The sequence below is a fragment of the Pongo abelii genome, chromosome 6, assembly GCF_028885655.2.
Source record: "Pongo abelii isolate AG06213 chromosome 6, NHGRI_mPonAbe1-v2.0_pri, whole genome shotgun sequence".
In the NCBI taxonomy this organism is placed as follows: Eukaryota; Metazoa; Chordata; class Mammalia; order Primates; family Hominidae; genus Pongo; species Pongo abelii.
In genome coordinates, this window is record NC_071991.2 from 5,517,917 (window position 1) to 5,545,346 (window position 27,430).

At 54.3% G+C, this 27,430-nt stretch overlaps 1 protein-coding gene across 2 annotated transcripts in view; it reads right to left on the reverse strand.

Moving 5' to 3' along the window:
• Positions 1 to 27,378, reverse strand: part of FBXL18 (F-box and leucine rich repeat protein 18) — a 42,575-nt gene extending 15,197 nt beyond the window's left edge. For both annotated transcript variants that reach the window (XM_002817668.5, XM_009242518.4), the window contains exons 1-4: positions 25,805 to 27,378; positions 13,781 to 13,999; positions 9,221 to 10,764; positions 55 to 273 (exon numbers count right to left, since the gene is read on the reverse strand). In XM_002817668.5, coding sequence (XP_002817714.1) covers positions 55 to 273; positions 9,221 to 10,764; positions 13,781 to 13,999; positions 25,805 to 25,822 — 2,000 coding nt within the window. In that variant the 5' untranslated portion in view covers positions 25,823 to 27,378. The remainder of the gene's footprint in view (positions 1 to 54; positions 274 to 9,220; positions 10,765 to 13,780; positions 14,000 to 25,804) is intronic.
• Between the last annotated feature and the right edge of the window lie 52 nt (positions 27,379 to 27,430).

The window sequence follows — 27,430 nt, forward strand, 5'->3', positions numbered from 1 at the left end:
GGATGCTGGTGATGTCTGCGGCCCCTGAAGCTGTACACAACCCACATCACTCACCTGCGGAGAAGCGACTGCTGCAGGCTCTTGCAGGTGGCGAGGGACTCCCCGGTGAACAGGTGGCACATGACGACGTGCAGGCAGCGAGTCATGAAGGCCAGAACGGCATCGGGCTGGAGGGTGCCACTGCGAGAGACCAGGCACAGGCGCTGCAGCGAGGGGCACTGGCTCAGCGCCTGGAAGAACTGGGCGTTGGCGCTGAAGTAGGGCTGCTCCAGCCTGCAGGGAGAGAGGGCAGCTGTGAGGTCCGCAGGAGGGGCTGGCAGGCCAGGCCAGCTGGACGTCTGGAGGTGCTGCCAGTGGAAGCTTCCTGGCCTGGGGCCCAGCCCAGCTGTTCCCACCCCCCCACCCCATACCACTATCCCTTGGAGTACTGGGTGCCGACTCAGGCCCCCATGGTCCCCCTTGGAGATCTGATTTGGAGGGGACCCGGTGGGCCTGATGCAAGCAGCCAGCCAGTGTCTACAGAGCCTGGCTTCGAGTCACCAGCCGAGGCCATCGGCATCTGTGTCCGCAGCCTGCCTGGTGCACCCCAATGACCCTCAGGCACCCTATCTTCCTCAAACGCTGATGTGCTGGGCAGCGGATGCAAAGAGGACCCCGCACATGGCCCCTGCCCTTGGGAATCTCAGCTGGACAGGGAGGCAGATAAGGACTGAACACCGTGAGAGAGGGCGGTAATCTGGGAGGCTGGTGGGGGGAGGGAGAGGGCGAGAATCTGGGAGGCGGCGGGTAGGGTGGGCAGGAACTTCAGCCAGATGGGGGCCACTTCAGCCACGACAGATGGGAGGACAGCGCTAGATGGCTGCAGGGCCAAAGGGGGAGGCCGAGGGGAGTGGGCCCAAGCTAAGAGGCTGGCAGCCAGGGCAGGGCCAGGCCGCACCACAGGGCAGGGAGGAGGCCCAAGTCCGCACCAAGGCTACAGTGACAGAGACCAAGACGGGAGAACCCAGCGGGAAGGGGAGGACTTGGGAAAGGGAAGTAGGGGACGACATTCTACATCCTTCCTGGGGAGTCTGTCCATGCAGACGGAAAGCAGAAGGACAGGCCACATCTCGAGGTGCAGTGGCAGATGTGGGGATGTGGCGCTGCTGAGGACGGGCCCAGGGGCCCTTGGAGAACCAGGCTGTGGGACTGGGCAAGACCTGGACTGTGGCAGGTTGTGGGGTGCAGCGAGCCCCTGAAATAGGAATCAAGAGGGAGCAGAGAGGCTGGAGGGGAACTCACGTGACTTCAGGGGCTGCCAGGAGCTCCCAGGGTGGAGGGAGGAGCCACTGGAGGGACGGGCTAAGGCGAATGGGGAGGGGCTAGTGTGGGCTGAGCTGCAATGCCCCCCACACACACACTATGCAGGAGTCCTCACCTTGGGACCTAGTGGGGGGCCTTATTTGGATGCAGGTTCGTTGTGGACGCAAAGGAGTTAAGAGGAGGATGCATCCTGCCTGAGGGGGGGCTCTAAATCTAATGACTGGTTCCTTATAAGGCCAGGTGAAGGCACAGAGATACCCAGACACAGACAGAAGGTGGCCAGGTCACAACAGAGGCAGAGACTGGGGCCACGTGTCCACCAGCCAAGCAGCACCAGGCGTGGCTGGCAGGCGCCCGAGTTCCTCCTCATCATCCTCAGAAGGAACCACCCCTGCCCACAGCCTGATTTTGGGCCTTGGCTCCAGAATCGTGAGACAATAAATGCCTGTTGCATTAAGCCACTCAGTTTGTGATCAATTGTCCTGGCAGCCCCAGGATCCTAGCACAGATGCTGAGGACAGCCACAGCAGGAGGCACCACAGGCACAGAGATCCTTCCCTGGTAGGTGACACAAAAAGACCAAGGCAGGGCTGGGCATGGTGGCTCACACCTGTAATCCCAGCCCTTCAGGAGGCCAAGGCAGGAGGATCGCTTGAGCCCAGGAGTTTGAGAACAGCCTGGGCAACATAGTGAGAGCCCAGCTCTACAAAAAGTACAAAAATTATCCAGCCATGGTGGCGCGCACCTGTACTCCTAGCTACCTGGAAAGTTGAGGTGGGAGGATCACTTGAGCCCAGGATGTCGAGGCTGCAATGAGCTAGGATCGTGCCACTGCACTCCAAGCTGGATGACAGAGCAAGACAGTCTCGATCTGTTGCCCAGACTGGAGTGCAGTGGCGCGATCTCGGCTCACTGCAAGCTCCGCCTTCCGGGTTCACACCATTCTCCTGCCTCAGCCTCCCAAGTAGCTGGGACTACAGGCGCCCGCCACCACGCCCGGCTAATTTTTTGTAATGTTAGTAGAGATGGGGTTTCACCGTGTTAGCCAGGATGGTCTCGATCTCCTGACCGCGTGATCCGCCCGCCTCAGCCTCCCAAAGTGCTGGGATTACAGGCGTGGGCCACCGCACCTGGCCAAAAATTTTTTTTAAAAGAATAAAGGAAGTGTGGCTCATGAGAGACTGGTTATTTACTTTTGTGTGTGTGTATGTCTGTGTGTGTGTGTGTGTGTGTGTGTAGACAGGGGTCTCACTATGTTGCCCAGGCTGGTCTCCAACTCCTGAGCTCAAGCAGTCCTCCTGCCTCAGCCTCCCAAAGTGCTAGGATTATAGGTGTGAGCCACCATGCCTGGCAGTTAATTTTCTTTTAATTGATTTAAGCAGAAATTCTCAGCCAGGCGCGGTGGCTCACGCCTATAATCCCAGCACCTTGGGAGGCTGAGGCAGGCGGATCACCTGAGGTCAGGAGTTCGAGACTGACCAACATGGCAAAACCCGTCTCTACTAAAAATACAAAAATTAGCCAGGCGGGCCAGGCGCGGTGGCTCATGCCTGTAATCCCAGCACTTTGGGAGGCCGAGGAGGGCAGATCACCTGAAGTTGGGAGTTTGAGACCAGCCTGACCAATACGGAAAAACCCCATCTCTACTAAAAATACAAAATTAGCTGGTCGTGGTGGCACACACCTGTAATCCCAGCTACTCGGGAGGCTGAGGCAGGAAAATCGTTTCCACCCGGGAGGCGGAGGTTGCGGTGAGCCGAGATGGCACCATTGCACTCCAGCCTGGGCAGCAAGAGTGAAACTCCATCTCAAAAAAAAAAAAAAAAAAAAAAAAAAACTAGCTGGGCGTGGTGGGGCATGCCCATCATCCCAGCTACTGGGGAGGCTAAGGCAGGAGAATCGCTCGGAGGCAGAGGTTGCAGTGAGCTGAGATCGCACCATTGCACTCCAGCCTAGGTGACAGAGCGAGACTGACTCACACAAAAAATAAATAAATAAAATTAAATAAATAATAAAATAAAACATGCAAATTGTCTTTATTTTTCTACATTTGTTTTGTTAAGCTATTCAAATTGTTTTTATTTAAAGATAGTAATAAAGTGTTTTCATTAGGTATATTTTAAATACCACCTCTCCCTAAGAAATCCTAAAGTAAACAACCCTTTGCAGACCGGAAGGTGGGAAACGGGAAGGGGTAAAAAAGATGGTGCAGGCGCTGCATCTGCTGAGCTGCAAAGTCACCTCTGGATTTCTTTCCAAAGCAAAAGCAGGAGGCTCCAGACAGCAGGAGATGGAAACAGGACGTTGGGCAAGGACAGTGCCGTCGTGTGGTCACTAGGTGGCGATGCGGGTCTGTGCTACCCGCCCCAGATCGCCCCGAGCCTCTGGGGTTAAAAACCAAGTCAGCAGAGCGTGGAAAAAAACCTTTTTTCCACTAGATAACCACATCCACATTCTTCCGCCCCGGAGGAAGTCACCTGTCAAAGGTGTTCAGGATGTGGCAGTCCCACGGGAGTGACTGGTCAGGCAGGGGGCCTGGCCCGTCTAAAGCTTCCCAGGCTCCCACGGCACACCGCCTAGGGCATGGCACCCAGGACGGTGGCAGAGCTGACCTGACTCAAGTGACCGGCAGCGTCTGCAGGGAGGATGGGGACGAGGAAAAGGCTCCCACTGAGCCGGGCCTCACCTTTGAGTGAGGATGCAGCCTCCCCATCCTGCTCCCTGAGGGGGCACCTGGGTCTCCCGGTGACTCTGTGGGCATGAAAGGTGCTGAGCTCACAGTGCAGGGGCTCCCATCTGGCCACCCACCGCACGGGCCGTGAGAGCAGCGCCCAGGCCTCCGAGGTGTCCCTGGGGTGGCTCCAGGGCCTGGCTCTGAAATGGATGGCCTGCTTCTGCCCAAATGCTGCCCTGGTCCCACTCACAGCAGCCCGGGTGACTCAGGGTGACACGCTCCCCCCCGCCCCGCCCTCCACCGCAAGCAGGGCTTACTTAGCTGGTCTGGGGAAAGAAGGTGTCTTTTCTGTCCAATTTGTAATCTCCTTACTACTGAGGTGTGTCCAAGCCCCAGCCAGAGCGACTCCTTCCTGCACCACCCCCTCCCTGCCAGGAGCCCCGGCAGGCACAAAGCTGGGGGTCACGGTGTGGGGGCTGCCAGTGGCAACAGCTGGCCAGCCTGGGATTCCAAGCTCTGCCACCAAAGAGACTCCGGCCGCCCCAGGATGCGGCCTCGGAGCATCGTGCCAGCCTCCAGGGATCCCAGCGCCGTTTCCTCTGCACAGCTCCTGCCCACGGGCAAGCGAGTGCCACCTGCTCCTTCCACTGCAGCGTCCCTGGGCTCCCTTGCCGCAGAAGGCAGGAATCCAGAGGAACGGGGCCAGCTGGCAGCGTCTGGGAACCAGCGTTTGTTCTGAACAGGCAGTACCCAGCTCAGAGCAGACGTGGTTCTCAGGGGCCGATGAGCACAGGCTGGAGTTTGCCCACAGAGACGGCGTTATGAGCAGGGTCGGGCTCTCAGGCTGGCCCACAAAACCCACTGAACTTGGGGCCTGCAGGCCTCTCCGTGCTTTCTCCGCGGCCCTGCTCCTGAGGAAGGCCCTTGGCCACAGGGATTCCGTCCCAGACCCTGGAGGCCACAGGGGACCATGAAATCACGCTGACCTCAGGAGGCCGGAGACAAGCAGCCATGTGACCTGGGCAAGTTCATGCACTCTCTGGGCCTTACTTTCTTCATCCATTAAGTGGGTACAACTGTGTCAACACTCAGAGGTTGTTGACAATATCAAAGGGGTCAAGATCTGTACACCTGTGAAAAGGACCTGGCAGAGGTCACATGAGTCCAAAGGTCCCCTCCACCCGCAGTGGCTGCCGTCACCTCTGCCTCTTGCTTATGGAACACCCCCTCCCTCCGGCCAGTGCCTGCCTTGCTGACAGCCTCTGCTCGGTCTCCCTTCCACATTCTTCTTCCTCTTACTGGCCAGTCCTTGTCACGTGTGCCCCAGCCCAATCCGTGGGCTCACCTGGTTCCACAGCTAAAGGCCACCTATGAGCTGAGGACGCCAAAGCAACTCTCCCAGGGCAGACCTCAGCCTGGACTCAGGGCTTGGCTTAGGCCCATCGACCAGGAGGCCATACTTAACAGACCCTCTGGACCGGGCACAGTGGCTCACACCTGTGATCCCAACCCTTTGGGCGGCCCAGGCAGGAGGATCAATCACTTGAGCCCAGGAGTTCAAGACCAGCCCAGGCAACATAGCAAGACCCCATCTCTACAAAAAACACAAAAAACTAGCTGGGCAGCCGGGCGCAGTGGCTTATGCCTGTAATCCCAGCACTTTGGGAGGCCGAGGTGGGCAGATCACCTGAGGTCAGGAGTTCGAGACCAGCCTGGCCAACATGGTGAAACCCCGTCTCTACTAAAAATACAAAAAAAAAAATTAGCCAAGTATGGTGGTGGGCACCTGTAATCCCAGCTACTCTGGAGGCTGAGACAGGAGAATCGCTTGAACCCAGGAGGCAGAGGTTGCAGTGAGCTGAGATCGTGCCATTGTACTCAAGCCTGGGCGACAGAGTGAGACTCTGTCTCAAAAAAAAAAAAAAAAAAAACTAGCCAGGCATGGTCGCGTGTGCCTGTAGTCCCAGCTACTTGGGAGGCTGAGTTGGGAGGATCACCTGAGCCAGAGGAGGTCGAGGCTGCAGTGAGCTGTGATCATGCCACTGCACTCCAGCCTGGGAGGCAGAATGAGACCATTAAAAAAAAAAAAAAAAAAAAAAAAAAGTGGGGAAAGTCCAAATTTTACATGCATTTTGAGTCAAATTTCTAAAGCAGGGAGATTCTGAAAAGTCGCCCGTCTGGTTCTCAAAGCAACCATCTCCAGGATGCCTGGGTCAGAGCATGAATAACCACCCCGCTCCCCAAGCACAGAGTCCCGCAGTGGCTCAAGCTGAGAATGAAAGCGGCCGATCCAGGGACTCCACCAGACAGAAAATACAGAGGCTTCTAGCAATCTGCTCTGCCATTTGAAAGTCCTGGGTTTGATCCTGGGCTTCTCAGCCCAACACTAGCAGGTCTACAGTGGGAGGAGGCTGAGAGAGAGGGTGGCGCCAAGCTGGCTGCATGGCCCCGGAGGGCTCCAGGGTGTGAGCCTCCAGCTCTGCTGCTCCTGAGCAGACCCAGCCACTTCCTGCCATGCCTTCTGTGGGAGAGTGGAGATTTACAAGGGGCACCCTTATCTCTACTCTGCATGGCTCCAGGGCCAAGGTCAAGCACTGGTGTTTGCGAGAGACTCAGCTCCCCCTGAGCTCCCACAGCCTCATCTGGGAAATGGGAATGACCAAGTCTGCAACCTCAGCAGATTATGGCAGGGAGGATGGGCTCAGTGCATGGTTCTCAGCAAAGGCACAAAGTGAATGCTAACTATTCTGCGGACAATGACACGTGCCCACGTGCCCCTTAGGCTGGAGCATGACTTCATGTACCCACAACCCACCCCACCAGCTAAGGACTCACAGAGACACCAGCTCACTCATCTAAGCCCTGTCTCCGCTTTCTCCCCTACCCAGTCCCTGGTAGTACTGAGGCTCAAAGCCTTCACTACCTTTTGGGTAATTTTCTTTTCTTTTCTTTTCTTTCTTTTTCGAGACAGAGTCTTGCTCTGTCACCCAGGCTGGAGTGCAGCGGCGTGATCTTGGCTCACTGCAAGCTCCCCCTCCCAGGTTCACGCCATTCTCCTGCCTCAGCCTCCCGAGCAGCTGGGACTACAGGTGCCTGCCACCATGCCCGGCTAATTTTTTGTATTTTTTTTAGTAGAGAAGGGGTTTCACCGTGTTGGCCAGGATGGTCTCGATCTCCTGACCTTATGATCCACCCACCTCGGCCTCCCAAAGTGCTGGGATTACAGGCATGAGCCACCGCGCCCGGCCCATTTTGGGAATTTTTCCCCTCCCCTCCCCTCCCCTCCCCTCCTCTCCCCTCCCCTCCCCTCTTCTTTTCCTTTCTTTTCTTTTCTCTTTGAGAGTCTCACTCTGTCACCCAGGCTGGAGTGCAGTGGTGTGATCTGGCTCACTGCAACCTCTGCATCCCAGGTAAAGAGCAATTCTCCTGCCTCAGCCTCCTGAGTAGCTGGGACTACAGGTGCCTGCCGCCACGCCCCGCTAATTTCTGTATGTTTTTGGTAGAAACAGGGTTTTACCATGTTGGCCAGGCTGGTTTCCAACTCCTGACCTTAGGTGATCCGCCCCCCTTGGCCTCCCAAACTGCTGGGATTACAGGAGTGAGCCACCATGCCTGACCCCATTTTGGGTAATTTTTCAAGATCAGATTTATCGGCCGAGATTTTCAAATTCATCTCAAGTTAACGAATTCTTATTCCTTAAATACTAGGAACTGACAAGAACGCCATTCACTCCACAGCATAATTCAGCATAAATTCATGTTGTGCTTGGCTCTGGAAATGCCATGGGCCCTGGACACTGTCTGGAGTGGAGCTCTCCCAGGCCTGTGGTTCCACCTCCTCCCCATTCTGGGACGACGGGTCCTGCTCCTAGTCCCAAGGACCATCACCTCCCAGGAGTCTGTGGTCCCCCTCCTGAGCCGACCTCTCCTGTCTCCTCCATCCTGTGCCCTGCAGTCCATGTGGGATGCCAGGGAGGCTGCCCCCTCTCCCAGGTGAAACCGCTCGGCACTGCTGCCCACCTTCCTTGTCTGCCCCGTCTTCCCTACTCCCTCCCACCTCCCATTGTGCCCTGGACCCTCTGAACCGACTGCTCTCTGAACCGACTGCTCTCTGAACCGACTGCTCTCTGACATACTTCCAAGTCTCTGGGGTTTCTTCACATGGTACTTACTGACCCAGAAAGCATCTGCCTTGCCAGGCGTGGTGACTTATGCCTGTAATCCCAGAACTTTGGGAGGCTGAGGCAGGTGGATCACCTGAGGTCAGGAGTTCAAGACCAGCCTGGCCAATACGGCGAAACCCTGTCTCTACTAAAAATACAAAAAAATTAGCCAGGTGTGGTGGTGCACACCTGTAGTCCCAGCTGCTCGGGAGGCTGAGGTGGGAGAATCGCTTGAACCCAGGGGGCAGGGGTTGCAGTGAACCAAGATCGCGCCACTGCACTCCAGCCTGGGTGTGTAGAATGAAACTCTGTCTCCAAAAAATAAATAAACAAATAAATAAAAACGCAAAGATGGAAGCCAAGTGCAGTGGCTCACACCTGTAATCCCAGCACCAGCACTTTGGGAGGCTGAGGTGGAGGATCACTTGAGCCCAGGAGTTCGAGACTACTCTGGGCAACATAGTGAGACCTTGTCTCTACAACATTTTAAAAATATATATATAGCCAGGCGTGATGGCATATGCCTGTAGTCCCAGCTACTTGGGAGGCTGAGGCAGGATTAATTGAGCCCAGGAGGTTGAGGCTGCAGTGAGCTATGATGGCGCCACTGCACTCCAGCTTGGATGACAGAGCGAGACCCTGTCTCAAAAATAAATAAATAAATAAAATTTAAATTTTTTAGAAAAAGGAATTGCCTTGCAAAGTCAGGTCAGAAAGGCCTGGGTTCAAATCCTGACTCCCCCACCTACTAGCTCTGCTGAGTGGCAACAGTGATGCACCTGGCGGGCTCGTGAGACGATTACACAGGATGACTCACAGTAGGGCCAGGCAATCACTCAAACACTATCAGGAATAAGGACACTAAGCTCAGACATCCGCCTCCTGCACCCCCGGCTCCTCTAGATGCCGCTCTCCCCAGAGCCCCCTGAGACCGACGTGGCACGCTGCGAGGCCCCGCCCCAGCCTCTGCGCTCCTGGAGGGCAGGCCTGCGGCAGGGCTGCCTCCAAGCTCCACGCGAACGCCCCACTTCCCTCCGCCAGCCTCCAGCAGAGGCCAGGGAGGTCCCCGCGGCCCCCTCACCTGAGGTCCCTCAGCCGCTTGCAGTGCTTCAACATATCTGAGAGCGCGGGCATGTACACCACCTTCCCCATCATGCCCAGGTTGGCCAGCGACAGGGACCGCAACTGCTGGCACTGCAGGCCGATACTGACCAGCCCGGAGCCCGTAAGGACGCTGGGCAGCTGTGCGAGCGTCAGGTGCCGCAGGAAGGCCAGCTGACCGATGGCGGCCACCTCCGAGTCCCCGACGCTCTGCGCGCGGCTGCAGGGTGGGAGCGAGTTGCGGATGGCGGGCTCGTTGCGCGGCATGGCGGAGGAGAAATTGGACCCGATCAGCTCAAGGTGTTCTAGGAAGGGCAGGTTCTTCAGCAGAGACCAGAACACGGAGGAGGGCTGGGGGCCCGCCTGGCCCGAGAAGGGGCTGGGACAGGACTGCACGCCCACACGCACTTTCTTGCCAAAACCGCGCGGCACTGCGTGCATGGCCGGCTGGGCGGGCGCGCGGTCCGCGCGCGGCGCAGAGTCGGCGACAGAGCAGACAGGCAGGGAGAGGGAGCGCAGGTGACGCAGCCGGGCCAGGAGCTGGCAGAGGTGGCGGCCCAGGCCCTCCGAGCTGTGGTGGTGGGCGGCCGAGAGGTTCAGGTGGCGCAGGTTGCAGCAGGACGCCACCAGCGTCTCCAGGATGCTGCTGTCGATGTCGTCCTCCGCCTTGCGGAGCAGCGAGTCTGGGGACAGGCAGTGGACGCAGCCGCTGAGGTTCAAGCTGGCCAGGCTCCGCAGGTCCTTCCCACCGTTGATGACCTGCTGGATCAGATGGCCGCCTGACAGGGTGCAGCGGCTGAAACTGAAGTAGAACGGGTTGTTGAATTTCATGTGCTGCAGGAGGGAAGAGCCGTTCAGCCAGGACTTGGGCAGCTGCAGGGCATCCAGCGCGACATTGCGCGCCATGGAGTCCAGGAGGTTCTTCGTGGCGCCGCTCTCCGCGAAGCTGCCGGGGACGGAGATGAGGAAGGCGTGGAGGTTCTGAGGAGTACGGTCGCTAAGCACAGCCAGGTAGAGCCGCACCACCTCCTGGTTGATGTAGCCGGGGGCCAGGCGCGCATAGAAGACCCGCAGGTTCTGGTAGTGCGGCACGTTGCTCTGGCCCACCATAAGCTGGCCCGAGAGGATGGCGCCCTCGCGCGTGCGGTCCAGAATCTCGAAGTAGAGCAGCAGCTTCTCCAGGCTGGTGCAGCAGGGCACCACGCCGTAGGAGGGAGTGAACAGCGTCTGCTTGAGCTCCCGCACGCGGCTCAGTGTGGCCTTGCACTCGCTGCTCAGCTGGCTGGCGTCGAAGCCGGGGCTCACGTCGATGGCCAGCGAGCGCAGGTGCTGCAGGGCCGAGAGCATCTTGGAGAGGCGCAGGGAGGTGAGGTGGCAGCCCGAGAGGTTCACCTTCACCAGGCTGCGGCAGCGGGCCACGTGTTCCACGGTGGAGCCAGGCAGCCAGTAGCAGCCAGCCATGCTCAGCTGCTGGATCTCCCGGCCGATCTCCTTCACCAGCTGCCTCACTTTGTCCTCGCTCGCCTGCGGGACAGAGGCAGGGCGGGGAGAGGAAGGAAAGGGCTGAAGGCACCTACGGGTCTCCAACCCTCAGTGCACATACTCCCCCTTGCAGCAGCTGCTCCACCGGGAGGGAAGCTCCCCACCTCTCCCTGCCTACCTGCCCGCACACTGACCTGGAGCCAAGAGTCAAGAGTCCCCAGCTAAGTGGGGTGCAGCCACGGTGGAAAACGGTTTGGTAGGCGGGCACGGTGGCTCATGCCTGTCTTCCCAGCACTTTGGGGAGCCAAGGCAGATGGATCACCAGAGGTCAGGAGTTCGAGACCAGCCTGGCCAACACGGTGAAGCCCCATCTCAACTGAAAATACAAAAACTAGTCAGGAGTGATGGCGCGCGCCTTTAATCCCAGCTACTCCAGAGGCGAAGGCAGAAGAATCGCTTGAACCTGGGAGATGGAGGTTGCAATGAGCCAAGATTTGCCACTACACTCCAGCCTGGGCAACAGAAAGAGACCCTGTCTCAAAAAGAAAAAAAAAGGCCGGGCACAGTGGCTCACGCCTGTAATCCCAGCCCTTTGGGAGGCCGAAGAAGGCGGATCACCTGAGGTCAGGAGATCGAGACCATCATGGCCAACATGGTGAACCCTCATCTCTACTAAAAATACAAAAATTAGCCGGGTGTGGTGGTACGCGCCTGTAGTCCCAGCTACTCGGGAGACTGAGGCAGGAGAATCTCTTGAACCCGGGAGGCAGAGGTTGCAGTGAGCCGAGATGGCACCACTGCACTCCAGCCTGGCGACAGAGAAAGACTCCGTCTCAAAAAAGAAAAAAAAAAAAACAAAACGGTTTGGTGGTTCCTCAAAAAGCTAAACACAGGGCTACCACATGACCCAGCAATTTCACTCCTAGGGACAGACCCAAAGGAACTGAAAGCTGAGACTCAGCCTCCCTACTCTGTGCCTGTTCACTGCGGCAGATTCACGAGAAGCCACAGGTACACACAGCCCCAGTGTCCATCAACAGGTGGACGGACGAACCAAATGCCAACTGTCCACACGGGGAAACGCGATCCAGCCACAAAGAGGAAGGAAGGCCGGGCGCTTCCGTGCACGCCTGTAATCTCAGCACTTTGGAAGGCCAAGGGCAGAGACATCAGTTAATCTCAAGGGATAGAGACCAGCTTGGGAAACACAGCAAGACCCCATACCTACCAAAAAAAAATATATGTTAGCCAGGCGTAGTGGCGCACATCTGTGGTCCCACCTACTTGGGAGGCTGAGGCAGGAGGATGGCTTGAGCCTGGGAGGTGGAGGTTGCAGTGACCTATGATCGAGCCACCACACCCGGCCTGTTTCTGTTTTTTGAAACAAGGTCTCACTCTATTATCCAGGCTGGAGCACAGCGGTACAACAGTAGCTTACTGCAGCCTTGACGTCCCGGGGTTCAAGAGATCCTCCCACCTCAGTCTCCTGAGTAGCAGGGATTACAGGTGCCCACCACCACGCCCAGCTAATTTTTTGTATTTTTTGTAGAGACAGGGTTTCACCATGTTGGCCAGGCTGGTCTCGAACTCCTGACCTCAGGTGATCCACCCACCTCGGCCTCCCAAAGTGCTGGGATTACAGGCGTGAGAGCCACTGCACCTGGCCTTATTTTTATGTTTAAGATACGTTACCAGGCCGGGGGTGGTGACTCACGCCTGTAATCCCAGCACTTTGGGAGACTGAGGCGGGCGGATCACGAGGTCAGGAGATCGAGACCATCCTGGCTAACATGGTGAAACCCCATCTCTACTAAAAGTACAAAAAATTAGCTGGGCGAGGCCGGGCGCAGTGGCTTACGCCTGTAATCCCAGCACTTTGGGAGGCTGAGGCGGGTGGATCACCTGAAGTCAGGAGTTCAAGACCAGCCTGGCCAACATGGTGAAACCCCGTCTCTACTAAAAATATAAAAACTACCCGGGCATGCTGATGGACGCCTGTAATCCCAGCTACTCGGGAGGCTGAGGCAGGAGAATTGCTTGAACCCAGGAGACGGAGGTTGCAGTGAGCTGACACAGTGCCACTGCACTCCAGCCTCGACGACAGAGTGAGACTCTGTCTCAAAAAAAAAAAAAAAAATTAGCCGGGCATGGTGGCTGGCGCCTGTAGTCCCAGCCACTCGGGAGGCTGAGGCAGGAGAATGGCATGAACCCAGGAGGCGGAGCTTGCAGTGAGCTGAAGATCGCACCACTGCACTCCAGCCTGGGCAACAGAGTAAGTTCCAGCTCAAAAAAAAAAAAAAAAAAAAAAGGGCGGGCATGTTGGCTCACTCCTGTAATCCCAGCACTTTGGGAGGCCGAGGCGGGCGCATCACAAGGTCAGGAGATAGATTAACCCACAGTGAAACCCTGTCTCTACTAAAAATACAAAAAATTAGCCAGATGCGGTGGTGGGCACCTGTAGTCCCAGCTACTCAGGAGGCTGAGGCAGGAGAATGGCATGAACCCAGGAGGCAGAGCTTGCAGTAAGCCAAGATCACGCCACTGTACTCCAGCCTGGGCGAAAGAGTGAGACTCTGTCTCAAAAAAAAAAAAAAAAAGAATGGCTAAAACTTAAAAAACTGACAGTACCAAGTGTTGACAAGGCTGCAGAGCAATTGGAACTCCAGCACCCTGCTGGGGGGTGCAAAATGGTGCCCTCCCACTGCACCACTGGAGATCTGCACATTTAACTTTACAACAAACAAGACCCAGCAATTCCACTCCTAGGGATCCACCAGAAAGCACATCTCCAACCCCTCTCCCCAACTCCCAAGGCCCTAGGTTCCCTCCCAGAACCATGTCCACATACATCCACGCCCTCCTCCCCAGGCAGCACACCACCCATGCTTTTCTGCCCCTTGCTTCTGTCCCTCAATGCATCCTGCAGACGGCGCCAGTCAGGACTTGGAGTTCCTGCCGCCTTTCCATCAGCACACAGGGTTCCACTGCAGAGCTGTGCCCAGTCCTCAAAGATTGAGATCTAGCTTGTTTCTCATCTCCTGCCCCCACGCCTGCTCACCTGATAGTCCTTTTGCAGCAACACGGTGTGGATGAGGCTTTTGTCAAGGCACAGGGCTGCAAGCTTCCGACAGGTACGCCTGACGTTCAGAATCAGATCTGTGCTAGGGACGTGACTCAGGATGTGAAGGAGGATCTCATCAGAGAACCCTAGGAGGTGGACCCCATCCGCCATCCCGGCTGCTGCAGGGTGCATGTCATCATCATCATTGGATATGTCCTGAAAATAAGGGGGACACCAAATTCCCACAGGATCCCCAAGGATGGCTGTCAGCCTAGCCTGCAGCTAGGGAGAGAAGCAAAGAGAAGCCCTTATCCATGGGAAAGAAGGTGCTTTTACTAAAACTCTCAACTGCATAACAAAGAATTCATGAAATCCTTCAAAACCCCATTATAGAGCTGTAAGCCAGGGTCTCCCTTCAAAAATGAAAGATTAGAAAAAAAGATCATCATGTGTTTATTTAATTCTTTTTTTGTGAGACAGAAGTTTCACTGTTGTTGTCCAGGCTGGAGTACAATGGCGTGATCTCGGCTCACTGCAACCTCTGCCTCCCAGGCTCAAGAGATTCTCCTGCCTCAGCCTCCCAAGCAGCTGGGACTACAGGCGCATGCCACTTTGTCCAGCTAATTTTTTTGTTTTTTTGTAGAGACAGGGTTTCCCTATGTTGCTCAGGCTGATTTCAAACTCCTGGGCAAGTGATCCTCCTGCCTTGGCCTCCCAAAGGGTGTTTTGTTATAATAGAGACAGGGTCTTGCTATGCTGCCCAGGCTGGTCTTGAACTCCTGGGCTCCAGCCTCCCAAAGTGCTGGGATTGCAGGTGTGAGCCACCAGGCCCGGCCTCTTTTTTCTTCTTTTTTTAGACAAGGTCTTGCTTTGTCACCCAGGGTGGAGTGCAGTGGCACAATCTCGGTTCACTGCAACCTCCGCCTCCCAGGTTGAAGCAATTCTCCTGCCTCAGCCTCCCAAGTACGTGGGATTATAGGCGACTGCCACCACGCCCGGCTAATTTTTGTATTTTTAGTAGAGACGGGGATTCACCATCTTGGCCAACCAGGTCGTGAACTCCTGACCTCAAGTGATTCGTCTGCCTCAGTCTCCCAAAATGTTGGGATTGCAGGTGACCCACCATGCCCGGCCTTTTTTTTTTTTTTTTTTTTTTTTTTTTTTTTGGAGAGTCTCACTGTGGTCCAGGCTGGAGTGCAGTGGTGCGATTTTGGTTCACTGCAACCTCTACCTCGCAGGTTCAAGAGATTTTCGTGCCTCAGCCTCCTGAGTACCTGGGATTAAAGGCATGCACCACCATGCCCAGCTAATTTTTGCGTTTTTAGTAAAGACAGCGTTTCGCCATGTTGGTCAGGCTGGTCTTGAACTCCTGGCCTCGAGTGATCTGCCATCCAAAACGCTGGCCTTTCAGGCATGAGCCCTGCACCTGGCCATGCACACTTCCTTTTGCATTGCTGTAGTTCATATCTGGCAAATTACAAGGTGTTCTTCCCTAATGTGGGCCTGAGTCAAAACGCCTGATGCCTTTTTGGTTTATACGATGAAGAGGGAGAAGAGCTGGACCTAATGAGACATGAAGTCCCCAAATCAGGGACAAAGGAAGGCAGAAGGCTTTACCAAGGGGAGCCTCTCAGAGCTGCTCTCTGTAAAGACCACGCCGAGGAGAGAGTGCCTGGAATTATCTCTACTGCATCATCTTTCCGGGGACTGTGTCTACACGACCCTCTGACTCCAGCCTGCTCCTGCTTCCTGTACATATTTGCCTGGATGGAAGCTCTGAGTTTTGCAAAGCCAGGCTGCTGCCATGGCAACCGTGAAGGCTGTGGAGGAAGAGCCTGTCTGCACACCCCACACAGGTGTCGGAGGTTTCCTGGGAACTCTGACTGCCACAGTCCTTTTACCCTCTCCAGACAGGCTTCCCATCCTGCTAAGCCCTCGCCAGGCCCTAGACAGGTGTGCTGGAATGTGTCCCACCTTTCTTCCCTGGGAACAAAGAAGTACCCTCCATCCACCAAAAGAGAAAGCCACACGGAAACCAAAGGACATGGCCCGTAAGCACCCATGAGGCTCATGAGGGTCAGAGGTTCGACACTTACTTCTACCTTCCCTCCTAATATTTTAATAATTAGCAAAACAAGGCCAGGCGCGGTGACCCACACCTGTAATCCCAGCAGTTTGGGAGGCCGAGGCGGGGAAATCACAAGGTCAAGAGATCGAGACTTGGCCAACATGGTGAAACCCCGTCTCTACTAAAAATACAAAAATTACCGGGGCATGGTGGCAGGCGCTTGTAGTCCCAGCTACTCAGGAGGTTGAGGCAGGAGAATCGCTTGAACCTGGGAGGCAGAGATTGCAGGGAGCCAAGATCACACCACTGCACTCCAGCCTGGGTGACAGAGCAAGACTCTGTCTCAAAAGAAAATTAGCAAGACAGGCTGGGCACAGTGGCTCACGCCTGTAATCCCAGCATTTTGGGAGGCTGAGGCGGGCAGATCACGAGGTCAGTTCTCGAGATCAGCCTGGCCAACATGGTGAAACTCCGTCTCTACTAAAAATACAAAAATTAGGCGAGGCGCGGTGGCTCACGCCTGTAATCCCAGCACTTTCGGAGGCCAAGGCAGGCGGATCACGAGGTCAGTTCTCGAGACTAGCCTGGCCAACATGGTGAAACCCCATCTCTACTAAAAATACAAAAATTAGCCAGGCGTGGTGGCATATGCCTGTAGTCCCAGCTACTCGGGAGGCCAAGGCAGAAGAATCACTTGAAACCAGGAGGTGGAGGTTGCAGTGAGCTGAGATCGCGCCACTGCACTCCAGCCCGGTGACAGAGCGAGACTCCATCTCAAAAAAAAAAAGAAAGAAACAAATACAAAAATTATCTGGGCCTGGTGGCGGGCACCTGTAATCCCAGCTACTTGGGAGGCTGAGCAGAATTACTTGAACCCAGGAGGCAGAGGTTGCGGTGAGCCGAGATCGCGCCATTGCATCCAGCCTGGGCAACAGAGCGACACTCCGTCTAAAAAAATATATATATATATATTAGTGGGACACAGTGGCATGTGCCTGTTGTCCCAGCTACTCAAGAGGCTGAGGTGGGAGGATCGCTTCAGCTCAGCAGGTTGAGGCTGCAGTGAGCTAGGATCTTGCCACTGCACTCCAGCCTGGATGACAGACAGAGACCTTGTCTCAAAAAAAAAAAAAGATAAATAAATAAAAATCAGATTTCTGGAACCCACCCCAGACTTGTGGGGCCCAATCCCAAAAGACAGACTCCCAAATCAGGGACAACCTTTATCAGAACCAGAGACAAACTTTATCGGAATCAGAGACAATCTTTATCAGAACCAGGGATAATCTTTATCAGAACCAGGGCCAATCCTTATCATAACCAGGAACAATCCTTATCAAGGAATGAACTGTACCCCTCCCAATTCCCGATCTGCAGATTTATGAAAGAATGCCATCACAGAGCTCACGTGGTAAGAGTGAGAACTTAGGGCAAAACACTGTTAAAAACTCCAGCATTGGGCCAGGCGCTGTAATGCTGCTCATACCTGTAAAACCAGCACTTTCAGAGGCTGAGATGGGTGGATCACCTGAGGTCAGGAGTTTGAGAAAGGCCTGGGCAACATGGTGAAACCTCGTCTCTACTAAAAATACAAAACTTAGCCTGGTGTGGTGGCGCACACCTGTAGTCCCAGCTACTCAGGAGGCTGAGGCAGAAGAATCGCTTGAACCTGGGAGGCAAAGGTTGCAGTGAGCCGAGATCGCACCACTGCACTCCAGCCTGGGTGACAGAGCGAGACTCTGTTTCAAAAAAAAAAAAAAAAAAATCCAGCATCATATAGATTCCACAGTTACACGACCATACTGAATTTTTTTTAAAACCACATAGAAATCACAAGAATCTTTTTTAAAAAGAGAGGGAGAGACAGCAGGCCAGGAATTAAGTTCCAGCTCTCTCCATCCAGCCCCAGCAAATTCCACAACATCATTTTTTCCACATGCTGTGCCCCAAATAAAAGAAATTTTGGCCAGGCGCGGTGGCTCACGCCTGTAATCCCCAGCACTTTGGGAGGCCAAAGGAGGCGGATCACGAGGTCAGGAGTTCCAGACCAGCCTGGCCAATATGGTGAAACCCCATGTCTACGAAAAACACAAAAATTAGCCAGGCATGGTGGTGGGCTACTGTCCACAGCAACTATCCAGCAACTCGGCGGCTGAGGCAGAAGAATCGCTTGAACCCAGGAGGCGGAGTTTGCAGTGAGCTGAGATTGTGCCACTGCACTCCAGCCTGGGTGACAGAGTGAGACTCCATCTCAAAAAAAAAAAAAGAAGTTTCATCTCAGTCCAGACCCCTGATGCAATTGTGGGGCCAGCACCCAACCTGCTGGGGCAGGCATTTGAGGGGTGATGCCCAGACAACAGGAGAAGCTGGCCCAGGAAGCAGCTCAAATGGGCCCCCACCCCTACTCTCCATCTCCGGCCAGAGGACCCTAGGAGGCAGCTGCTGGGCGGGCGAGTTGAGTCATTTCCCTGGAACTTAGGCTTCCGGAGACAACTTTGTTAAGCTAAGGCATCTTGCACCAAAAAAGGTGGCAAGCTCTGGAGAGGAAACAAAAACTAGGGTGCAGGAAGGGCGCGGTGGCTCATTCGGGTAATTCCAGCACTTTGGGAGGCTAAGGCAGGCAGATCACCTGAGGTGAGGAGTTCGAGACTAGCCTGGCCAACATGGTGAAACCCCATCTCGACTAAAAATACAAAAATTAGCTGGGCATGGTAGCAGGAGCCTGTAATCCCATCTACTCGGGAGGCTGAGACAAGGAGAATTGCTTGAGCCCAGGAGGTAGAGGTTGCAGTGAGCCAAGATCACACCACTGCATTCCAGCCTGGGCGAAAGAGTAAGACTCTGTCTCAAAAAAAAAAAAAAAAAGAAAAAAAAAAAAAAACCCAAGTTGCAGCCTGGGCAATGTGGCAAAACCTCGTCTCTACAAAAAAATAAAAAAATTAGTTAAGCCAGGCACGGTGGCTCATGCCTGTAATCCCAGCACTTTGGGAGGCCAAAGCAGGCAGATCACGAGGTCAGGAGTTCGAGACCAGCCTGACCAACGTGGTGAAACCCCGTTTCCACTAAAAATACAAAAATTAGCCGGGCATGGTGGCACGCACCTATAGTCAGTCCCAGCTATTCAGGAGGCAGAGGTGGGAGGATCACCTGAACCCGGGAAGTGGTGGCTGCAGTGAGCCGTGATCGCGCCACTGTACTCCAGCCTGGGCAACAGAGCGAGATCCTGTCTCCAAAAAAAAAAAAAAAAAAAAAAATCTAGGTAACTGGCCGGAGGTCAAAGGCCAAGTAATGCCTGCCACAGGGCCTGGGCTCCTAAGCCCAGAACCTCCCTTCCCTCCACCACCAGGAAAGTGCAGCTGAGGCTTCCAGACAGGTCCCAACCAGGCACCTCATTCCTGGGGTCTCCTGAAATTCCAATTCTGGTATGAGTGGCAGGCCCTGGAATGTGCTTACCAGGCACACTAGGAACCACTGGCTATAATGACAACTTGAAAGTGGTTTAAGGAGTTTAGTTATTCGCTAAACTCTGTGTTTTATGTACTTTTCAGAATATGTAACATTTCACAGTTTTTTCAAAACCGTTTTTTTGTAGAGATGGAGTTTTCTCATGTTGCCCAGGCTGGTCTCAAACTCCTGAGCTCAAGTGATCTGTGCCCGGCCTAGTTTTTTTCAAAAGTTAAGCAAAATTAAGATCTGAAATCTTGGCCGGGTGTGGTGGCTCACGCCTGTAATCCCAGCACTCTGGGAGGCCAAGGCAGGTGGATCACGAGGTCAGGAGATCGAGACCATCCTGGCTAACACGGTGAAACCCCGTCTCTACTAAAAATACAAAAAAATTAGCCAGGGGCCGGGCGTGGTGGCTCACGCCTGTAATCTCAGCACTTTGGGAGGCTGAGGTGGGCGGATCACCTGAGGTTGGTAGTTCAAGACCGGCCTGACCAACATGGAGAAACCCCATCTCTACTAAAAATACAAAAAAAAAAATTGTATTTTTTTACAAAAATACAAATGCGGACATAGTGGCACGTGCCTGTAATCCCAGCTACTTGGGAGGCTGAGGCAGGAGAATCGCTTGAACCTGGGAAGCGGAGGTTGCAGTGAGCTGAGATCGTGCCATGGCACTCCAGTCTGGGCAACAAGAGTAAAACTCCATCTCAAAAAAAAAATTAGCCAGATGTGGTGGCAGGCGCCTGTAGTCCCAGCTACTTGGGAGGCTGAGGCAGGAGAATGGTGTGAACCCGAGAGGCAGAGCTTGCAGTGAGCCGAGATCATGCCACTGCACTCCAGCCTGAGCGACAGAGCGAGACTCCGTCTCAAAAAAAAAAGGATCTGAAATCTTATTACCTGCGAAAAAACATCTACCTAGAACCCTAACCTGGGCTGGGCACAAGGGCTCACACCTGTAATCCCAGCAATTTGGGAGGCCAAGGTGGGAGGATCACTTGAGGTCAGGAGTTTGAGACCAGCCTGAGCAACATAGTCACACCCCATCTCTAAAAAAATTTTAAAAAGAAAAAGAGAAATAAAAATAAAGAATGGGCCGGGCACACTGGCTCACGCCTGTAATCTCAGCACTTTGAGAGGCTGAAGCAGGGGATCACGAGGTCAGGAGTTCAAGACCAGCCTGGCCAAGATGGTGAAACCCCATCTCTACTAAAAATACAAAAATTAGCCAGGCAGGGTGGCGCACACCTGTAGTCTCAGCTACTTGGGAGGCTGAGGCAGGAGAATCGCTTGAACCCAGGAGACAGAGGTTGTGGTGAGCCAAGATTGTGCCATTGCACTCCAGCCTGGGCGACAAGAGTGAAACTCCGTCTTAAAAAAATAATAATAAAAGGCCGGGCGCAGTGGCTCACGTCTGTAATCCCAGCACTTTGGGAGGCCAAGGCGAGTGGATCATGAGGTCAGGAGATCGAGACCATCCTGGCGAACATGGTGAAACCCCGTCTCTACTAAAACTACAAAAAAAATTAGCCAGGCGTGGTGGCAGGCGCCTGTAGTCCCAGCTACTCGGGAGGCTGAGACAGGAGAACAGCGTGAACCCGGGAGGCGGAGCTTGCGGTAAGCCGAGATCGCACCACTGCACTCCAGCCTGGGTGACAGAGTGGGACTCCATCTCAAAAAAAAAAAATAAATAATAATAATAATAATAAATAAAGAATGGGCCCTAACCTATTTATGACTCAGGCACCCAGTGAAATCACAGGATTCACAAATCAACTGGTAAGACGTCTGGGATGTGCTTTAACTAATCCATGGGAGACAGGAGAGGTGGGGAAGAGTGGGGGGAGAGAGGGAGACAGAGATGAACCCAGATGGGTCATATGTTGACAGCTACTGAAACAAGACAACGAGTGTGTAGAAACAAGTTCACTGGCCGGGCGCGGTGGCTCACCCCAGTAATCTCAGCACTTTGGGAGGCCGGAGTGGGCAGATTACAAGGTCAAGAGAGCAAGACCATCCTGGCCAACATGGTGAAACCCAGTCTCTACTAAAAATACAAAAATTAGCCGGGCGTGGAGGCACGCGCCTGTAGTCCAGCTACTCGGGAGGCTGAGGCAGGAGAATCACTTGAACCCGGGAGGCGGAGGTTGCAGTGAGCCAAGATCGCACCACTGCACTCCAGCCTTCCAGCCTGCTGACAAGAGTGAGACTCCATCTTAAAAAAAAAAAAAAGAAAGAAGTTCATTATGCCATTCTTCTACAAATGGGTTAAGTTTTACATTATAAAATAGTGTTGGCTGGGCGTGGCGGCTCACATCTGTAATTCCAGCACTTTGGGAAGCCAGGGGCAGGTGGATCACCTGAGATCAGGAGTTCGAGACCAGCCTGGCCAACATGGTGAAACCTCATCTCTACTAAAAATACAAAAATTAGCCAGGCATGGTGGCAGGTGCCTGTAATCCCAGCTACTCAGGAGGCTGAGGCAGGAGAATCGCTTGAACCCAGGAGGCGGAGGTTGCAGTGAGCCGAGATCATGCCACTACACTCTAGCCTGGGCGACAAGAATGAAACTCCATCTCAAAAAAAAAAAAAAAGGCCGGCCACAGTGGCTCACGCCTGTAATCCCAACGCTTTGGGAGGCCTAGACGGGCAGATCACGAGGTCAGGAGTTTGAGACCAGCCTGACTAACATGGTGAAACCCTGTCTCTACTAAAAATACAAAAATTAGCCAGATGTGGTGGCGGGCGCCTGTAATCCCAGCTACTCAGGAGGCTGAGGCAAGAGAATCACTTGAACCCAGGAGGCGGAGGCTGCAGTGAGCTGGGATTGCCCCACTGCACTCCAGCCTGGGCAACAGAGCGAGACTCCGTCTCAAAAAAAAAAAAAAAAAGTGTTTAGGGGCCAGGCACAGCGGCTCACACTTGTAATCCCAGCACTTTGGGAGCCCACAGCAGAAGGATCTCTTGAGCCTAGGAGTTCAAGGCTGTAGTGAGCCATGGTTGTGCCTCTCCAATCCAGCCTGGATGACAGAATGAGTGCCTGTCTCAGAAAAGTAACAAAAACAGACTGGCGTATTGGCTCACGCTTGTAATCCCAGAGCTTTGGGAGGTGGAGGAGGGCATCACTTGAGTCCTGGAGTTCCAGACCAGCCTGGCCAATATAGTGAAACCCCGTCTCTACAAAAATATAAAAATTAGACAGGCGTGGTGATGGGCACCTGTCATCCCAACTACTTGGGAGGCTGAGGCAGGAGAATCTCTTGAATCCAGGAGGTAGAGGCTGCAATGAGCCAAGATTGTGCCACTGCACTCCAGCCTGGGTGACAGAGCAAGACCCTGTCTCAACAACAACAACAAAAAAACTGACCAGGTACGGTGGCTCACACCTATAACCCCAGCACTTTGGAAGGACAAGGTGGGAGGACAGCTTGAGCCCAGGAGTAGAAGACCAGCCTAAGCAATATAGCAAGAAATGTGAAAAGTCTTCAATCGCAGGCGTGATCTAAAGGGATAAACGATGTTAAAGTCTTTACTGTTTCTCCAATGCCCCTCTTCTTAGGACTTTGCTTATCTGCTTGGAATTTTCTAGGCTGCCCTTAAGACATAGCACTGCTGCTACTCAGCCTGTGCACAAGCTGTCCCCTTGACCAGACATGCCACCAAGCAACGGAAACTGCTACACTCTCAAACTTCAGCTCAAAAGCTCCTTTCTTAGGGAAGCCCTCCCAGTACTCTCCAGGCGCACTTAACTCACTGCCTCCCACAGCTGACCAGGTCTCCCCTTCCAGCCTCATCAGACAAACTAATGATTTCCCCACCACTCCAGGAATGCCTTCTGAACAGGGAGCATTTTTTATTTACTTTTTTTTGAGACAGGGTTTCACTCCGTCTCCCAAGCAGGAGTGCGGTAGCACAATCATAGCTCATTGCAGCCATGGCCTCCTGGGCTCCAGTGATCCTCCTACCTCAGCCTCCCGAATAGATGGGACTACAGCCCCATGCCCCCACACCAGGCTAATTTTGTAATTTTTGTAGAAATGGGATCTTGTTATGTTGCCCAGGCTGGTCTCGAACTCCTGGCTTCAAGCAATCTTCCTATCTTGGCCTCCCAAAGCACTGGGATTATAGGCAAGAGCCACCATGCCTAGCCAGGGAGTTTTTGTGGGGGTTTTTATGGTTTTTTATTTTTAGGGAGAACACGGTTTTACTCTATTGCCCAGGATGCAGTGCAGTGCTATGATCTCGGCTAAGTACAACCTCTACCTCCCAGGCTCAAGCAATCCTCCCACCTCAGCCTCCCCAGTAGCTGGGACTACAGGTGCACACCACCATACCTGGCTAATTTTTGTGTTTTGTTTTGTTTGTTTTGATAGAGAGTCTCGCTGTGTCGCCAAGGCTGGAGTGCAGTGGCATGATCTCAGCTTACTGCAACCTCCGCTGCCCGGATTCAAGGGACTCTCCTGCCTCAGCCTCTCGGATAGCTGGGACTGCAGGCATGTGCCACCATACCTGGCTAATTTTTTTGTATTTTTGGTAGAGATGGGGGTTTCACCATGTTGGCCAGGCTGGTCTCGAACTCCTGACCTCGTGATCTGCCCACTTGGCCTCCCAAAGTGCTGGGATTACAGGCGTGAGCTACCACACCCAGCTAATTTTTGTAGAGACAGGGTTTCCTTGTTCCCCAGGCTGGTCTCGAACTCCTGGGCTCAAGCAATCTGCCCACCTTGGCCTCCCAAAGTGCTGGGATTACAGGCAAGAGCCACCATGCCCTGCCAGGATCATTTTTAATACTCGAGAAAAAGAGGCACTGAGCCCAGGCGCGGTGGCTCACACCTGTAATCCCAGCACTTTGGGAGGCCAAGGCGGGTGGATCATGAGGTCAGGAGATTGACACCATCCTGGCTAACACAGTGAAACCCCGTCTCTGGTAAAAAAAAAAAATACAAAAAATTAGCTGGGCGTGGTGGCGGGCGCCTGTAGTCCCAGCTACTCGGGAGGCTGAGGCAGAAGAATGGCATGAACCCGGGAGGCGGAGCTTGCAATGAGCCGAGATCACGCCACTGCACTCCAACCTGGGTAACAGAGCGAGACTCCGTCTCAAAAAAAAAAAAAAGAAAAAGAAAAAGAGGCACTGAACCATGTGAAGTGCTATTTAAAAAAAAAAAAAAAGCAGAGTCCAGCTGGGTGCTGTGGCTCACGCCTGTAATCCCAACACTTTGGGAGGCCAAGGCGGGTGGATCACCTGAGGTCAGGTGTTCGAGACCAGCCTGGCCAACATGGCGAAACCCCGTCTCTACCAAAAATACAAAAATTAGCCAGGTGTGTTGATGCACGCCTGTAATCCCAGCTACTTGGAAGGCTGAGACAGGGGAATCGCTTGAGCCGGGGAGGCGGAAGTTACAGATCACACCGCTGCACTCCAGCCTGGGCGACAGAGCGGGACTCTGTCTCAAAAACAAAGAACAAACAAACAAACAAGGAACAGAGGGGACTTTGAGCTGGAATTCTGTAAGACCAAGGTACTAGGACCCCCCCCTTCTTCCCTGACCTCAAGAACACACAGCTAACTGGAATCTTCATTTCAATCTTATCAATCTGCACTTGAGCCACACACCGTTCCTTGTCAATCAAGAAGCCACTGGGGTCATTTCTAGGCTAAATTCACTTCAAATGTAGAGGGGCGGTGAGCACAGCGACCCCCAGCCATCTCCAGAGACCCGTGCCCCATCACTCTGAGAAGACACTTGAGCCTCTCACTCTTGCTCCCTAGAACCCAGGCAAGCTCCTAAATCTGCTAAGTGCACCTAACGATCTGAGACCTGAAAGGTGACAGATACCAACCCAGCTGCCCATACAGATAGGCACGAAGCATCAACGGGAAGCCACTAGTCAGAGTCTAGAGTCCCCGCTGCACCCCTGTCTGCAGAGACCATACTTTGCACCACATTACAGGGACGCGGCGGGCTTCTCCATCGGACCCAGATTTGAGGAGTGTTGGGAAAGAATTCCAGGGTACGTCGTAAGTCCCTCAGGTGAAACGGCTTTTCCTCCATCACCCACCCCCCACGTCATTCAGCAAGCAGGCTCCAGGGAGAAGTGGGCTGGGGCTGAAACTGAGCATCCAGAGATAGAAGATGGAGTGGGACGTGGGCACGGAGGGGGAATGTCCCAGGGCTGCAGGGGCCCAGCCAAGGAACCGGGGCACTGATAAAGGGGTCTTGGAGGAGCCTGGACCCTCATGGGACGAAGAGACGGGGGCAACTCTGGCGATCAGGAATGGACGAGCGAAGGGGGAGACAGCTTGTGCCTTCCGAGGCAGGGTAGGAGTCTTGGGGACAGGATGCGGGAAGGACAGGAGCAGGGGCAAGGCCAGGGTCGGGATGGGAAGGACGGGGCGGGGTAGGGGTCGGGATAGAAAGGATGCAAGGGAACCTGGGTCGGGATGGAAGAACCCAGGGGGACCGAGGCCGCCGAGGCAGAAGCAGAGGGGAGACAGTCGCGGACAGTACCTCTCCGGAGCTGGCCATGTCGCCGGCGGGTCCGAGCCGCCGCCGCGGGATCCGCAACCCCGGGGCCTCCCACCTACCAGGCTAGGGATGCTCGAAGCCGGCGCGTCCACGGCTCAACCGAGACCCCGGCAAGGAGCGGGCTCTCGTCACTTCCGGCGCCCGCCAACACGCACTTCCGCTCGCCCGCAGGCGGGCCCCAGGCGGCCGCCATGTTGGATGTGGCTCCTCCTGGGGAGCTGCTGGAGCACAAGGGAGCCAAGAAGGGCTGCAAGGACCTCTGCCTCTTCTCTGAGCTCGTTCTTAGGCCCCTCTGCCGTCTGCACGCTCCTTTACAGCCACTCGGGCTCCCGATGCCGGCCTAGCACGTTCCCGCGCCAGGCTTTTGCATTTGCCCTTCCCACTGTCTTTCATGTGCAAAAGCCACAGGTCCTGAGCACCGCACCCCTCATGGAATAGCGTCGCCTCCTCTCTACCTTCACACACGCCCCGAAACTTGCCTCTCATCCTGTTTGTTTCTCTATAGATTTTTGCACCATCTGACCGACTGTATCTTTTTTTTTTTTTTTTTGATCCTCCGCTAATAAACTGTACGCAGGGACAGGATTTCCCAATACCTGAAACTATCCCTGGAATGTGATAGACGCTAACTGAATACATATTTGCTAGGTAAATATGAATGTATGCGCCCTCACACTTAAGCGTTTGAGTTGTAAAATAATTAGACCCGGCCGGGCTTGGTGGCTCATGCCAGTAACCCCAGCACTTTGGGAGGCCGAGGCGGGCGGATCGCCTGAGGTCAGGAGTTTGAGACCAGCCCGGCCAACATGGTAAAACCCCGCCTCTACTAAAAATACAAAAATTAGCTGGGCGTGGTGTCGCACGCCTGTAGTCCCAGCTATTCGGGAGGCTGAGGCAGGAGAATTGCTTGCACCCGGGAGACGGAGGTTGCAGTAGCTGAGATCTGGCCACTGCACTCCAGATTGAGCAACAGAGTGAGACTCCGTCTCAAAATACATACATACATACATACATACATACGCCTGTAATTCCAGCACTTCAGGAGGCCTAAGCGGGAGGATCCCTTGAGGCCAGTCGCTCCAGACCAGCCTGGGCAACACAGCAAGAACCCCCACGCCCTCTACAAAAAATAAACATTTCCTGGAGACTGAGGCGGGAAGATCGCTTGAGCCCAGGAGTTCCAGGCTGCAGTGAGCTGAGATTGCACCACTGCACTCCAGCCTGGATGACAGAGCAAGACTCTTGTCTCCTCAACAAATAAATACATAAAAATACTTTACTAATAAAAATCCCTGGGGAAAGTTCATTCTCTGGAATCAAAAGAACTGGGTTTGAGGCCAAGCACAGTGGCTCACACCTGTAATCCCAGCACTTTGGGAGGCTGAGGCAGGAGGATCGCTTGAGCCCAGGAGTTTGAGACCAGCCTGGGCAACACAGCAAGACTTCTTTCTACAAAAAAATAAGACGAAGAAAGAAAAAAAAGGCCAGGCGCGGTGGCTCACGCCTGTAATCCCAGCACTTTGGAAGGCCGAGGCAGTGAATCACCTGAGGTCAGGAGTTCGAGACCAGCCTGACCAACAAGGTGAAACCCCCATCTCTACTAAAAAA